General features: G+C 42.4%; 1 protein-coding gene and 1 long non-coding RNA gene across 2 annotated transcripts in view; one reads left to right on the plus strand and one right to left on the minus strand.

The window, feature by feature from the left end:
* The window catches only part of LOC137416614 (LIM domain-binding protein 3), a 70219-nt gene extending 63843 nt beyond the window's left edge, over positions 1 to 6376 (minus strand). The window contains exons 1-3 of the mRNA XM_078783207.1: positions 5076 to 6376; positions 4145 to 4494; positions 3525 to 3641 (exon numbers count right to left, since the gene is read on the minus strand). Of these exons, the coding sequence (XP_078639333.1) occupies positions 3525 to 3641; positions 4145 to 4227 (200 nt within the window). The 5' untranslated portion in view covers positions 4228 to 4494; positions 5076 to 6376. The remainder of the gene's footprint in view (positions 1 to 3524; positions 3642 to 4144; positions 4495 to 5075) is intronic.
* LOC137416615 (uncharacterized) overlaps positions 1 to 17309 on the plus strand; it is a 73887-nt gene that overhangs the window by 23654 nt on the left and 32924 nt on the right. The gene's annotated exons all lie outside the window — the stretch shown is intronic.

The following is a 17309-nucleotide window of genomic DNA, read 5'->3' on the forward strand; positions in this document are numbered from 1 at the left end:
CACTGAACAGATCAGGATGTAACACACAAAAACAGGACGCAAAACACGCATGCATGGGGTGGACAAAATGGTCACAGAAAGAAACTCCAAGGAGGGTAAACCAGAAAATTGGAAAGAGGTGAGATTTGGGTGGCGTTAACGAGGGTAGAAGTTCTTCCAGGAATTACGATAGCATAAAGTGCAGGTAAGCTGTTGTGAACTTTTGCGAACAGTCCTTAAATTTTGATCTCTCCATCAAAAAGGTTGCATCACCGTCGGGGTATATTCATGCTGCCGATGCAATAACCCTGCAGATTAAAGCAAGAACTCATGATTTGGCTTGGGTACTGGGACATAATGGTGTACCTTTGACATGTAAAACTGAATCTTACAGACAGGACAGCCGGCTTAATGTAAAATGTCTTCACTTGTCGATATATTATGTGTACATGAGGTTGTGTTAATGCGACACTTTCCTCGTCGACGTGTATGTTAATGGCAAACTAATGTTGAATGTTTTCACCCCAGAGCTACCCATGAAGCACTTGTCGTTTATTGTCGGGATGGAAATCGAACCTGGACTTGACAGCTCAAACGTGAGTCTGCGCTCTCCAAGTTATCCTAGCAACCCACCATTGGAGGAACAACTTCCAAAAGCAAATGTATACAAGTACAGGTAGATTCAAAGTACACTGCCCCCATGCCAAATAAATAAATATCATATCCTCCAATGATTGATTGATTAATTGCCTAATTTAAATAAATAAAGAATAATCGTAAAATAATTAATTTCTTACTCAATTGGCTAATAACATACCTATAACATCACTGCTTCATCCAAATCTGTAACTTTTTGAAAATTAATTAACTACATAATATTAACTCAAATATAATCCTGACAAATAAAAATAATCCTGACAAATCTCACACTCTTACGATGTCTCTCCGAAAAGACCGACTGGACAACCCTCCCATCCACTTTCTGAATAATCCTCTCCAAGAAGTTCTGTCACTCAAGCTTTTGGGTCTCACTATCTGCCATGATCTTTCCTGGGAAAACCACATTTCAAATCTGGCCTCCAAAGCCATTCGCCGACTGGGCATCCTCCATCGTGCGAAGTCCTTCCTTGGCACACCTGAGCTCCTCACCACATACAAGGCTTTCATCCGCAGCTCAATGGAATACTGCTCTCCCTTCTGGGCTGGTGCTCCTGCCTCACACCTAGCTCGTCTTCACGCTGTTGAAACCAAAGCATTCAGAATCATTGGAATCTCCTGCGATGAAGCTAACTCCAAGGGCCTCTCACTCACTCACCGCAGGCAGGTTGGTGGTCTTTCCATCTTCTACCGACTCCTCTCTGGCCTTGCCCCCCCAGCTCTCTCTGGGCTCTGTCCCGCAAATATTCCTACAGGTCGCACAAGATCTGCCTGCAACCCTCTTATGGTCAAACTGCCAAAATCAAGACTCTCTGCTCACCTTCACTCCTTCATTCCTCTTTTCTCCCGCCTCTGGAACAAACTCCCTCACTCTCTTCAATCCCACTCCACCCTGCAGGTCTTTAAAACAGCTGTTCACCACCATCTCTTATCTTCCCCCATCCAAAACCTTGATCTTTTCTACCCCCGCTAATTTCACCCCAATTCCACTTTTTTGAAATACCAACTTCTGTCCTGGAAGTCCTTGGTGTCCTTGTGTTTTATACTTCTCCCTCCACCCCCTCCCCCCCCTCCCACGCCTCCTCCCCCCAAGCCCTCTCCCTTCCACACATCTCCCTGCTCTCAAATGTTGTGTTTGTGTGCTTCCCCTTCTCTCCCCATCTTGTTTTCCGCTCCCTCTTTTTGTGTGTTTTGTTTGTCTGGTTGATTTGTTTGTGAAGTAAATGTTAGCTCTTTCACGAGCCTCGATTCAGTATACAAAAAAAAAAAACAAAAAAAAAAAACTCGAAAAATTCAATAATTAATTGATTAATCAATAAATCTAAATTACCCTTTACAGCCAAATCACTTGTTCACTGTCATGTCCAAATATCAGCATCCTAGCTCAAAAGGTGCTAGAGATATTGATTGCACAGATGAGAAAGAAAATGAATAAGTACTTGATCAATCGATAATAATTAATTAATTAATTAATTAATTGATTAATCAAAAAATAAATAATTAAAATAAATAAAATGTAATCGTAAAATAATTAATTTATTAATCAATTGGCTAAGAGCATACCTAAACCCCACCACTGCTTCATCCAAGTCTAACTTTTGAAAATTAATGAAGGAATTAATATAAAAAATAATTAATTAATCGATTAATTGACTAATCGAGAAATTTAAAAAACCCTTTACAGCTGACTCACTTGGTCACTGTCATGTCCAAATATCAGCTTCTTAGCTTAAAAGGTGCCTGAGATATTGCCCAGATGAGAAAGAAAATAAAGAAGTACTTAATAAATGGATGATAATTAGGTAATTAATCAATTAATTGATTAATCAAAAAACAAAAAAATACAATTTTGCCAAAGCAAATGCTCACTATTGTGGGCAAATTTCAGCTTCCTAGCTCAAATCATTGCTGAGATATGGCCCGGACAAACAAACAGGAAACCAACAAAACTAACAAACAAAAACCAAATGGAGTGAAAACTAATTACTCCCTTTCGGCGCGCGTCATCGCTGTGTCCCCTTCGGTATTCGGTGATGACGCCACGCAGCACTTGGAGATGGAATGGGAAAGGAGTGGTGTACAACGCACATGATAGCCAGCTAAACACCCACTCTAAAGGGTATGCAGGTGTCTTCTGATAACTCAGGGAGATGGATGCCCCTGCCTTGCATTACCCCAGGTCACCTGTGGGCAAGGTGTCGTACCTGTCAGCCCCCCTTACCAGGGTAACGGTCCGCAGCCATGTGGTTTAAATGGCAGATGGCTCTGCACATCTGGTGGATGAGAGTCCACTTGCCTCCAACAGCACGGGCGGAAGAGGGTGCATTCCCCAACGGCCAGCAGAGGGACGGAGAGGAGTGGCAAACCCCCGTCTAAACCACACGCTTACCCATGTGTACCAGCCATAGAAAGGCAATGCCATCATTGCCCGAGAAGACTCGACATCATCATCATTATTGCTCCAGTGTGTATGGTGTGCATTGTTTCCAAAGGAATACTTAAGCAGACAGATAACCAACCCACTGAAATGGTTTCTGGTTGTCTGAAATGGAATGTAGACCAAGCGAGCTGTTACCATACTGCAAACCTTGCTGCCCTGAGTTGAACTAACAGACCAGCCATGTTCCACCAAACTTGTATGCCATGTATGCCAAGCTGGCATTGCCCTCTGATGAAAATATTTCCATTAATATGTGAAAAATATTAAAAGAAGTTTTTTTGGGGTTTTTTTTTTTTAAACAGACTCTTCCACCCTATATTAGAACATCTTTACTGTATTTAAAATCAAGGTAAACTTATTTTCTCTCATTGCGTTAAGATTCAAAACCACGAAGCACTGTGAACAGTAAGTTACAGCTTCGTCTGTATTTCATATCAGTTCACCACACCTGCTAGATACTTGCTGATTGGCCGAATAGGCAGCGGTGTGAGTGGTTGCTGCGGCAGACGGAGCAGGCTGATTGGCCGCAGGCTGATTGGCCGCAGGCTGATGCTGTGCCTGATCTCTGAGGGATAAGGAAAAAGGTGCAAATATCTTGGAAATTGCTTTGTATGAGACTGCAGCGCAAAAATCCAAATACAATTCGGAAAATCTTACACAATTCACATTTGGCAAAATATTGCCTGTCAGTCGAGGTAAGGAACACCAACAAAAAGTCATGTTATGCGTGCACTAAGCAAGGGTAATCTAGTGTGAGGACGGTGCACGTCAAACACTTTCTGGCAAATTTTGGCACGAAGTTTCCAACGGGAACACGTGCAGAAATTGGCACAGAAACGAACAATAAAAAATAAACAGGCTCAGGCGAAAGCTTGTGTCCATATTATGCTCAGCTGCTACCCCTGCAAGCACTGACCAAGCACTAAGTATCATGCTGTGGGACTTCATCCCAGCAGGCCACAGAGTTATAGATCCTCAGTTCCGGGGATGTTGTGCACTGTCGAATGCCGGTCATGGAAAGCTTCAATGAGAAATAAAGCAAAGTGCAGCTTCAATGGGTGTGAATACCTTATTTCCTCCGTTCCCTCTGCTCTGTGCTCCTCACTTATGGGAAGCAGCAACAGAGAGTTGGGCATGGGGACGACACACATAGGAGGAAAAAAGTGCACGTCACACACTTGTGATGAAAGAGTGAATGATGAATGAAGTCATAAAATAAATATGAGTAATTAGGCGATGCAAGCATGAAAACTTCATGGAGGCAGCCACACACGCGTTAGTGAAATGGGTTATTAGCAGCCCTTTGACCTGTTGGTACGGTGTGAGATTGCACAGAAATGTGGGAAATGTCACAACCATGGCAGACAGCAAGTCTTACGTGGAACAGGACCAGAACAATGGACAGAGCCACATGTTTACTGGGAATGCCACATGTTTACTGGGAATGCCACATGTTTACTGGGAATGCCACATGTTTACTGGGAATGCCACATGTTTACTGGTAATGCCACATGTTTACTGTGAATGCCACATGTTTACTGTGAATGCCACATGTTTACTGGGAATGCCACATGTTTACTGGGAATGCCACATGTTTACTGGGAATGCCACATGTTTACTGGAAATGCCACATGTTTACTGGGAATGCCACGTGTTTACTGGGAATGCTACGTGTTTACTGGCAATGCCACGTGTTTACTGGGAATGCCACGTGTTTACTGGGAATGCCACGTGTTTACTGGGAATGCCACATGTTTACTGGGAATGCCACATGTTTACTGGGAATGCCACATGTTTACTGGGAATGCCACATGTTTACTGGTAATGCCACATGTTTACTGTGAATGCCACATGTTTACTGGGAATGCCACATGTTTACTGGGAATGCCACATGTTTACTGGGAATGCCACATGTTTACTGGGAATGCCACATGTTTACTGGGAATGCCACATGTTTACTGGGAATGCCACATGTTTACTGGAAATGCCACATGTTTACTGGGAATGCCACATGTTTACTGGGAATGCCACATGTTTACTGGGAATGCCACATGTTTACTGGTAATGCCACATGTTTACTGTGAATGCCACATGTTTACTGTGAATGCCACATGTTTACTGGGAATGCCACATGTTTACTGGGAATGCCACATGTTTACTGGGAATGCCACATGTTTACTGGAAATGCCACATGTTTACTGGGAATGCCACGTGTTTACTGGGAATGCTACGTGTTTACTGGCAATGCCACGTGTTTACTGGGAATGCCACGTGTTTACTGGGAATGCCACGTGTTTACTGGGAATGCCACATGTTTACTGGGAATGCCACATGTTTACTGGGAATGCCACATGTTTACTGGGAATGCCACATGTTTACTGGTAATGCCACATGTTTACTGTGAATGCCACATGTTTACTGGGAATGCCACATGTTTACTGGGAATGCCACATGTTTACTGGGAATGCCACATGTTTACTGGGAATGCCACATGTTTACTGGGAATGCCACATGTTTACTGGGAATGCCACATGTTTACTGGGAATGCCACATGTTTACTGGAAATGCCACATGTTTACTGGGAATGCCACATGTTTACTGGGAATGCCACATGTTTACTGGGAATGCAACATGTTTACTGGGAATGCCACATGTTTACTGGGAATGCCACATGTTTACTGGGAATGCCACATGTTTACTGGGAATGCCACATGTTTACTGGGAATGCCACATGTTTACTGGGAATGCAACATGTTTACGGGGAATGCCACATGTTTACTGGGAATGCCACATGTTTACTGGGAATGCCACATGTTTACTGGAAATGCCACGTGTTTACTGGGAATGCCACGTGTTTACTGGGAATGCTACGTGTTTACTGGGAATGCCACGTGTTTACTGGGAATGCTACGTGTTTACTGGCAATGCCACGTGTTTACTGGGAATGCCACGTGTTTACTGGGAATGCCACGTGTTTACTGGGAATGCCACATGTTTACTGGGAATGCCACATGTTTACTGGGAATGCCACATGTTTACTGGGAATGCCACATGTTTACTGGGGATGCCACATGTTTACTGGGAATGCCACATGTTTACTGGGAATGACATGTTTACTGGGAATGCCACATGTTTACTGGGAATGCAACATCTTTACTGGGAATGCAACATGTTTACTGGGAATGCCACATGTTTACTGGGAATGCCACATGTTTACTGGGAATGCCACATGTTTACTGGGAATGCCACATGTTTACTGGGAATGCCACATGTTTACTGGGAATGCCACATGTTTACTGGAAATGCCACATGTTTACTGGGAATGCCACGTGTTTACTGGGAATGCCACGTGTTTACTGGCAATGCCACGTGTTTACTGGGAATGCCACATGTTTACTGGGAATGCCACATGTTTACTGGGAATGCAACATGTTTACTGGGAATGCCACATGTTTACTGGGAATGCCACATGTTTACTGGGAATGCCACATGTTTACTGGGAATGCCACATGTTCGCTGGGATAAATAACCGTTTGCTTTGATAACGTTAAAAAGATGTTGCGCATTTTCATCATATACCATATCTGAGACTATAACCATCCTGTGGGATGCATTTTACTTCATTGTGATTTTACATAAATTTTGTAATGAAAGCAATGCTTATGCCTCTTCTCCCCACCACCCTCACTATCCCACCCATCTTTTCTCTTAACGGTGGAATTACCTGCCTGGACCTGTGCAGTCATGTCATTCCCACCAATCCTTTAAAATAGGGAGCCATAACCCTTTTTGACATCTCCCATTCCTATTCCTAATCATTTATATCCGCACTGATTCTCCTCTCCAGTCAACTTGCACTCCACAACTATGGGAGACGCCTCTTCGCGGTGGTTATACCCTTCCAACGCAAGTCGGGGCCAAATCTTCCCCCATTCTTCCCTGCTGCCCGGATTGGCCAGGGCAGTGCGGTCATGGTCGGAGAGCCTTTCGGTCCCAATGAACTGGCCCTTTCTCTATTGTCTCTGTCGCTCTCTTTCTTGCTCTCTTTCTCTCTCTAACTCTAACTCTAACTCCATTCTCTCTCTAACGCCTGACTTCGTGAAGGTGGGGTACACCATCCTGGATGTGGGGGATATCTGGGTCGATATCTACTTGTTGTCCTGTTAATTTGTCCCTACATATTGTGCTCTCGAAGCTGTAGTCCTGTTTCTTTCTTGCTAAGTATCACATCCTGATTTCCTGCCTATTCCCACACCCCACCCTCATCTCCCAACCCCACTCCTCCATTGTCGGTATGATGGCCTTTCACCCTTTTGGTATTCAGCTCTTCCATGAGACTTGATCTTTGTAAAATAAAAATTCGAAAACTGACAATTTATACATCTGAACATGATTAAGCTTTTCCAATTACAACTTTGTGGGAGAAAATGGAGCTAGCCTTCAGTAGCAAACACGACTTAATTGATTTCGCCAATAATTTATGTCTCGGCAACCTTGTCCAGCATAATGTGAGTCATGATTGTCTACTCCTTAAGACCTAAGCATGATTGGCTCTGTGGCATTGTGATTAGAGTGTCTTCTCTGATTGCGTTTAGTCACCAGTTTGATTCTATCCCTTGTCGAGTCATACCAAAGTCTAAAAATGGTTTGTGCCACTTCCTTGCTTGGCACTCAGCATTTAGAAGATAGAGAATGGATAAACCTCATGGGCATCTGATGGGAGGGGAGAGTTTGTCCTTAGTTGCTCCTCTGTGTCAAACAAAGCAACATCTCAAGATGGTATCACGACGGCAAGTCTGCACTAAAAGTTCTGTTACTTCCCATGAGATCACTGGCTGTGTTAGTCTGAAGCCAAGTCCGTTGTTGTCTATTTTCTCTATCTGCACCGAACAGCTCATCCATAAGCCTAATAATGACAAATAAATAAATAAAACATACAGTATAAAGTGCCTTCAGAAAGTATTAATAACCCTTGAGTTTTTCACATTTTGTTATGTTACAGCCTGGATTTTAAATAGATTAAATTGAGATTTTTTTTGTCACTGATCTACACATAATACCCAATGATCTCAAGGGGGGATTTTTTATTTTAGATTTTACAAAACAATTTTAAATGAAATGCAGAAATATCTATTTTACATAAGTATTCAACCCCCTGAGTCAATACTTCAAAGAAGTGCTTTTGGCAGTAATTACAGCTTCGAGTCTTCTTGGGTATGTCTGTATCAGCTTTGCACATCTGGATTTGGGGAGTTTCTCCCATTCTTCGTTGAAGATTTGCTCAAGCTCTGTCAAGTTGGATGGGGACCGTCACGTTCTTGTTCTGAAGCCATTCTAGTGATGCTTTGGCTGTTTGCTTGGGGTCATTGTCCTGTTGGAATGTAAATCTTCGCAACAATCTAAGGTCTTTTGCACTCTTAAGAGGGTTCTCCTCAAGGATTTGCCTCTCTTTGGCTCCATTCATTGTTCCCTTTATCCTTACAAGTCTCCCAGTCCCTGCCATTGAAAAGCATCCCCATAGCATGATGCTGCCATGCTTCATGGTAGGGATGTTGCTAGAAAGCTGTGCTCGGTTTCCACCAGATGTAGCGCTTTGCATTCAGGCGAAAGAGTTAAATTTTAGTCTCATCAGACCACAAAATATTTTGCCTCATGCTCTCAGAGTTGTCCACGTGCCTTTTTGCAAACTCCTGTCATGCTGTCATGTGCCTTTTTCTGAGAAATGGCTTCTGCCTGGCACACTTTCATAAAGCTAAGATTTGTGAAGTGCAGCAGGGACTGCTGTCCTTCTGGCAGGTTGTCCCATCTATGCCAAGGAACTCTGTAATTCTGTCAGAGTGGTCATTAGCTTCTTGGTCATCTCCCTGGCCAAGGTCCTTCTTGCCTGGTTGCTCAGTTTAATCAGACTGCCAGCTCTAGGAAGAAGCTGCGTAGTTCCATATTCTTTCCATTTCCTATTTATGGAGCGCACGGTGCTCTCGGGAACTTTCAACACTCTAGAAATTGTTTTATACACTTCCCCAGATCTATACCTCCTCACAATTCTATATCGGAGTTCTACAGAAAGTTCCTTGGACGTCATGGTAGAGTTTCTACTCTGACTTGCATTGTCATCTGTGGGACCTCATGGAGAAAGGTGTGTTTCTTTATAAATCATGTCCAATCAATTGAATTCGTCACAGGTGGACTCCAATAAGGTAGTAGAAACATGTCAAGGATGATCAAATTAAATTCGATGCACCTGAGCTTAATTTGGAGTGCCATAGCAAAGGGGTTGAATACGTATTGACTCAAGACATTTCAGCTTTTCATTTATTTTTATTTCTTTGCAAAAATTTCTAAAAAATGTAATCCACTTTGGCATTATGGTGTATTCTGTATATATCAGTGACAAAAAAATCTCAATTTCATCCATTTTTAATTCAGGCTGTAAAACAACAACATGTGAAAAAAATTCAAGGGGTGTGAATACTTTCTGAAGGCACTGTATGTGATTATGTAATGTCAAATATGTTTCAAAGTATATCATGTACTGAACATGGCTTTCTCCATATAAAGTACTCAGATATTCACTGATGTTGCAATTGCTGATTCAATTGCTGAATAAAATAACATAACACATTTAAGATTGTTTAATATATATTGTTATGTTTGTGGGGGTAGGTGATGAAATACCATAGTGGAGATGTCGGGTAGCATGGACCGTGGTCGCGTAGGAGCCAATCTCGATGTATGTAAGTAGAAAAACTGTGAGCTTAAGGTTGTTTATGTGTTCTTCACACTGGAGTGAAGACATGCTAATTAGATAGGGCCTAAGGGTAGTTCTCATATTATGTGGTAGCTCCCAATGATTTTTTTACCTCCGCCACCAAAGGTTTATGAAGGTTATGTTTTCACCCCTGTCTGTTTGTTTGTTTGTTTGTTCCTTTGTGAAAAGAATATCTCAAAAGGTTGTGGATGGATTTGAACGAAACTTGGTTGACTGGTTGGGTGTCTGACAAGGACAAACATATTCGATGTTGGTGAAGATCTGAATATGGATTCGGATCTGAGAATTATTAAATTTCTTAAGTGATTCTTCACCATTGGGAGATCGGGCCAAAAACTATACATTGTGGCATATCTCAAAAAGTTATGGATGGATTTGGATGAAACTTGGTGGACAGGTTGTGTGTGTGACAAGGAAGAATCGATTCGATTTTGGTGAAGATCTAAATATGGATTCCGAAATGAGAATTATTTAATTTTTGACAAACTTTTGATTCTTCACCATTGAGTGATACGGCCAAACAGGCTGAGGTATGCTCTCGACTAAGTGCCGTTCTAGTTTCCTATGTTTATATATTTACAAGGCAGGCCATACAAAACGTCCATTAAATCACCGCCGTCCATTAACCAACAACCACAGACAGGGCCAAACATTCCCGATCTGAAAATTAACCCCGCCCCACCAACTGACTAAGGAACAAGGCCACACCCCCAATGTGGGACGAGGGGCGTGGAAAGTATCGTAACCGGCGGTCCACGCCCCAAGCTTCGTCATTGGTCGAGCCGACCATGGGGCGATTGAGTGGAACGCGGCGATTGGTCGGGGTGCCGTTGGTTTGACATTAGAGTGAGGGTTCGTGGAGGAGAAAAGCAGAAGAATCAGTCTCTCGCTCTCTTCTTCTGGCTTTTGTGGCGGGTGGTCACGTTTTCTCGTGTGCGATCGTCAAGAGAACTTTCAGAGCTCGGGTGGACTTTTTCGATCGGGAGGAGGCGGTGTTAGTGGCAGTTTGTGGGTCCGCGTTGTGCTTCCCCGGATGGCTGAGGGATCCGAGGGAGGACTGCCCTCAAAAAGGTCCTCAGGTTCGTGGCGTGAAGAGCGGCCATCTTGTGCGCTTCCCACCTGTGGGGCTTCGAGCTTGGATGACCACAAGCTCCTAAAAGTCTCGTTGAGCAAGCTGAGTGCCGGCTGATATAACAAGAACATTGTTTTATTTCTATTTTTATCATTCCCCTGTCTGTTTTTGAGTCTGCATGTGGAGGTACCTCAATTAGGATTTAGTTTTACCTCACATTTCATTCTTTTTATCGTATAGCATTTATTTTCATTAAACCATTATTATTGTTGCAATTTCTTTGTTGTGTCTTGTTTGCATGGTGTTGGGTCCAAGGATAAACCCCTGTGGCTTTCGTCCATGCAGGTAAGCACCCCGTTGCCTTTTGCCCCGCGCGCGCCAAAAAGTGCCGCCAATTTTCGGCTTAACCGCCTCTGAATAAAACCAACCGGCTATCCGTCCAAGGCTGGTCTTCATCGGCCGTGGACATGACAATATAATTGTCTCATATTAACATTTGAAGTTTTTACTTCTTTATTTACCTTGTGTTTCACTCAGAGGGATTCAAACTTAGTGTCTTTCAGAAATGCTCCAAACTGTAACTTTTCAGAACTGAAAAGTGTTGATCAATACAATACGAGTATATATAGTTTGCCAAATTGTGCAATTCTCCGAACTGAAAAGGATCAGAAAATTAGAAATTTTGAAAATACATTTAGTTTGGAAAGTTATGGATGTTGGAAAGATGATGGCACAAGCCATTTTAGGAATAAAGTATCTTTCACCAAACACGCATTTGAATGGTTTTTCAGTTGTAATTGTGAGGACCATCTTAAAAAGTTACAAAACTCCCTTCACTCTGTCGGCTGATTTCACAATCCCACCATCAAATGTTTCCTGCTCTTGTTACTCACTCGATTTATGGCCATCATGTTACGACTATTATCATTATTTCAGTTGTAACTCCAGAGTTGTTGGCTTGATCTCAGAAAAACAATCACGTCTGCTCTTTCAATCCTGCCAAATCTCACTCTCTTACTATGTCTCTCCGAAAAGATCGACTGGACAACCCTCCCATCTACTTTCTCAACAATCCTCTCCAAGAAGTTCTGTCACTCAAGCTTTTGGGTCTCACTATCTGCCATGATCTTTCTTGGGAAAACCACATTTCCAAGCTGGCCTCCAAAGCCAGTCGCCGACTGGGCATCCTCCGTCGTGCGAAGTCCTTCCTCGGCACACCTGAGCTCCTCACCACTTACAAGGCTTTCATCCGCAGCTCAATGGAATACTGTTCTCCCCTATGGGCTGGTGCTCCTGCCTCACACCTGGCTCGGCTTCACGCTGTTGAATCCAAAGCTTTCAAAATCATTGGAATCTCCCGCGATGAAGCTATCTCTGAGGGCCTTTCACTCACTCACCGCAGGCAGGTAGGTGGTCTTTCTGTCTTCTACCGACTCCTCTCCGGCCTTGCTCCCCCAGCTCTCTCTGTGCTCTGTCCCCCAAATATTCCTACAGGTCGCACAAGATCTGCCAGCAACCCTCTGATGGTTAAACTGCCGAAATCTCGGCTCTCTGCTCACCTTCACTCTTTCATTCCTCTTTTCTCCCGCCTGCGGAACAAACTCCCACACTCCCTTCAATCCCTCTCCTCCCTCCAGGTCTTTAAAACAGCTGTTCACCACCATCTCTTATCTTCCCCCATCCATAACCTTGATCTTTTCTACCCCCACTAATTCACCCCAGATCCACCTTGTTTGAAATTCCAACTTATTTCCTGGAAATCCTGGCAGTGTCCATATGTTTATACCTCTCCCACCCCCCCCCCCTTCACATGCCTCCCCCCCTTCACATGCCTCCCCCCCTTCACATGCCTCCCCCCCAAAGCCCTCTCCCTCCCACAGATCTCTCGATGTCTCCATGTCTCTCGGTCCCTGCTCTCAAATGTTGTGTTTGTGTCCTTCCCCCTCTCTCCCCATCTTGTCTACCGCTCCCGATGTTATTTGTTTTATGTGTCTGTTTGTCTTTCTGTGTGATTAATGTTCGCTCTTTCACGAGCCTCGATCTTGTATACAAAAAAAAAAAAAAAAAAAAAAAAAAAAAAAACTCCGGAGTTGTTGGCTTGATCTCAGAAAAACAATCACGTCTGCTCTTTTATCAATCTTGCAAATTTGAAATGTAAAAGACTAATATTGAAGTACATGTGGTTTTCACTTATGGGTTTGAAACAACTGATTTAATTCTCAGGGATGTGTCATATAGATCGGTCATGGTATGGCTCGTACTCAAAATGGCAAAGCCAGATGTGAAAGATCTGCTTTGAGGAAATCATACATTTCTTCTCTGAAGCGTACAAGTCCCAAGCATAAGTGATTAAGTTTAGAATTTATGGTAACTCTTTAAAAAATAAATAAGATATACTGTATATATATATATATATATATATATATATATATATATATATATATATATATATATATATATATATATATATATAATATATATATATATGTTTTGTTTTATGTAGAAGGTTCCAGGCATGGACTATGTAGTACTCATCGAGGCCAGACCCAAATAAAAGAGCTGCATTGACAGAAAAGTGAAGAAGGAGAGATAAGTCTCAGAAATTTTGAGAAAGCAGAAAATCTGCTTTTTGAAAAGGGGAAGATCATAGGTGTTTAGAAAGACATGGGAAGGTAAAGAGTTCCAGAGTTTGGCAGTGGAGGGGAAGAAACAAACATCATAACGGCACACCCTTGAGTTGCCAATGGCCACACAATAATCATGAGATGTAGTGGCTTGTCAAGTATTCCATGGTCTCACTAATGGCGGAGGTATACAAGCAGCAAGTTCTTCGGAGCAGAAACCGAAGTAATATCTGCAGAAAAAAGAAAGAGAGCCAACAGCCAACTTTGCAGTTAATTTGAGTGGATTGAGTTTTGAGGTCAGATTGGGAGAGTTGATAAGTCGGATTACTTTGGATTGAATTCTGTCCAGTAAGTATGTGGAGCTAGAACCTCTCCAGATGTGAGAGCAGTACTCTATACAAGGACGGATCAATTCTTTATATAGTTGAAGCAACTGTTGAGAGGAGAAGAATCTTCTACATCTGAACAGGACTCCCAGTTTATTCGAGGCAGATTTAGCTATTTGTGTAATGTGTGGATTACAGGATATATTTGAAGTTAAGGTAATACCTAGTAGGTTTATTAAATCACATGGTGTAATTTGTGGAGCTTTCAAAGGAGATTGGAGAGTTGAGATGAGTTTTAGAGAGAGAGATGGGAAGAAATTTAGTTTTTAAAGCATTGAATTTAACCTGATTACATTTGCCCCACTGGGAAATCTTGTGCAAATCCTAATTTAAAGAGGTGGTTATGATGAAACGAGATGCAGATTGATTGAGGGAAGATGGAGCAGATGGTAAAAACATGGAGGAATGCAACGTTGAGTCATCAGCATATGAGTGCATTTGGTTATTTGTAGAAGAAAGAAGGTCATTGATAAAAAGAAGAAAGAGTGTTGGAGACAGGACAAAACCCTGAGAGACACCGCTGTTGATAGGGAAGGAGGGAGATGTTGAGCCATGGACAATTACAGAGATAGAGCAATCGGAGAGAAAGCTCGATATCAGAGAGCAGAATGAAGGAGGAAAGCCGAAAGAGGGAAGCTTGGATATCAGATCCTGATGCCAAACTCTGTCAAAGGCTTTTGAGATATCAAGGCCTTCAACAAAGGCTTCCCCAAAGTCTCTCAGAGAAGAGGCTCAGACATACGTAATGTAAGATAGGATATCATCAGTAGATCTTGCCTTGTGAAAGCCATATTGATGGTCAGATAGAAGACTGAGTTTCAAGATGCTTGAGGAAATTGGAATTGAGAAGACATTCAAAGTCTTTGGAAATTGTAGAGGTCAGAGCACGAGGACGGTAGTTGGTAGTGTTTGAACAAGTTGGTAGGGACATTAGTTGGTCGGGTTTGAATGATGACCCTTCTTTAAAATAGGCTGTACTGAGGCATGTTTACAGGAAAGAGGAAAAGTTAGGATTTCTAAACAAAAACGAAACAAATGAGCAAGCACGGGAGCAGGTTCTGAAGCACACTCCTTCAAGACACGAGGGGGAATGCCATCTTGTCCGTATGCCTTGCTTGTGTCCAGAGAGAGGATTACTATTTTGACTGCATGAAAAGAGATAATAGGGAGGGGCATAGGATTGGTAAGGGTATCAAACGTTAGAGTCATCCAGTGTGGAATCAGAGGAGAAAAGATAACCAAAAAGAGTTGCTTTATCAGTCGGAGAGACAGTGATAGTTTCATCAGAACGGAACAGTGAAGGAAATGTAGAGCGACATAAGTTGTTGGAGATACTTATAGCAAAGGACCAGAAAGATATATGAGTGGAAGAAGATGAGAGGTTGGCACATTTATTTTGGATAAAGGAATGCTTGGCCTCACGAATAACATGTTTGCCATGATTTCTAGCAGATATGAAAGCTGAATGTGAGTCGGAGGAAGAAGAGTTTTTCCATGTCCCATATGCCGCATTTCTTGCACGAATGGCTGCAGAGCAGGAATTATTGAACCAAGAGTTGGTAGATTGATAGACTTGAAAGAGAAGAGGATATAATCCTCCATTCATGCAACAATAACTTCAGCTATACGTTCAGCAGAGATAGAGGCATCGGCCAAGGAGAGGCAGTATAGTCTTTCCAGGGAAAATCAGAAAATATGTTTCGTAAACCAGTCCAGTCTGCGCTATTGAAATGTCAATACTGGCGTTAGTAGGAGCAGTCAGAGGAGGAGTGGTGGTAAGTAAAGTGATGTTCACAAGATTGTGATCAGAAGAACCAATTGGAGGTGAAATTATGTAGCTGTAATGCAACGGATTGGAGGTGAAGAAGAAATCCAAAGTATTGGAAGAGTGGTAATGGTGATCTGAGATATGGGTAGGGTGGGTGATAATTAGTTCCAAATCATTGAGAATGGAAAATGTAAGAGCTTCAACTCCCCCAACATCTGTGTGAGGAGATTTCAACCATTCCCTGTGGTGTACATTGAGGTCTCCTAAATAGAGGAATTCTGCTTGAGTGTGTTCGGATGTTAAGGCCTCATTGCAGGAATTAAGATAGTCAAGGAAATGACTTTCAATGACAAGTCAAGGAAACTTTGTCGGATTTGGAGAGCAGTAAGTGAAACAGAGAAAAATAATGATGTTTGGGAGACAAATCTTAAGCCAGATGACATCAAGGTTTGGAGAGTCGATGTCCACAAGGCGTACAGCAGGTGTGTTGATGTTGGAGAAGATGCACATTCCTCCTTTGAAGCGGAATCTTGAGTGAAAGTTGTAGTTTGAGATATTAAAGGAGTTAACAGGAACGTCGTGTGACAATCGTGTCTCTGAGAGAAGCAAGATATTAGGAGAGTAACTTGCTAGAACATGTTCAACAGAGGAAAGATTCGAAGAAAGACCACGAATGTTGGTGCAAATGAATTGAAAAAAAGAGTCACGATGATTCACATATGATGTTTGTTTGCAAGAGAGAGAGATCGAAGCTAGCCCAGTCGCTATAGTTTGAGTGAGACAGAAATAAAATTCAGCAATCCTGACATGCAGAGTGTAAGATGGTTCCGGGCACCACTTTAACGCAATACCTGTCAAAGTCCGAACGGTAGTACCACTCTGAGCGGTTGCTGCCTACAACCTACTACCTAAGAAACCAGTCCAACGGGATGAGTGTTTTTTTGGAGACACCATCTCCTTACTAGATGGCTAAAGGTAGCTCATCCGCCCTTTGACAAGTATTGTTTTGAGACCTGCGGAGTTTCATAGTCACCTGAGCCAGTGAGGGTAGCCAGTTTAGTCGACCAAAATATATTTATTTATTTATATATAGAGCTCCCTTACACACTGTGTGTGTGTGTATATATATATATATATATATATATTGTTGTGGATATGAGAATGTTTTTTACCTTCGCAAAAGCGGAAGGTTATGTTTTGATCGCTGTGTATTTATTTGTATGTCTGTGTGTGTGTGTGTATGTTATTCGCATAACTCAAAAAGTATTCAACCGAATTGCATGAAATTTGGTGGGATGATTGGTTATTATACGGGACACATTTGATTAGATTTTGGGAGCAATCGGGTCAAAGGTCAAGGTCAAGGTCACGAAAAGGTCAAAATCGTATTTTTACCAAGTACAGAACAGTAGCTGCGGCGAAGGTATGCGCTCTACCGAGTGCCCGTTCTAGTTTTTACCTTCGCAAAAGCGGAAGGTTATGTTTTGATCGCTGTGTATTTATTTGTATGTCTGTGTGTGTGTGTGTATGTTATTCGCATAACTCAAAAAGTATTCAACCGAATTGCATGAAATTTGGTGGGATGATTGGTTATTATACGGGACACATTTGATT

Source organism: Myxine glutinosa, chromosome 8 (genome assembly GCF_964187855.1).
Source record: "Myxine glutinosa chromosome 8, kmMyxGlut1.1, whole genome shotgun sequence".
In the NCBI taxonomy this organism is placed as follows: Eukaryota; Metazoa; Chordata; class Myxini; order Myxiniformes; family Myxinidae; genus Myxine; species Myxine glutinosa.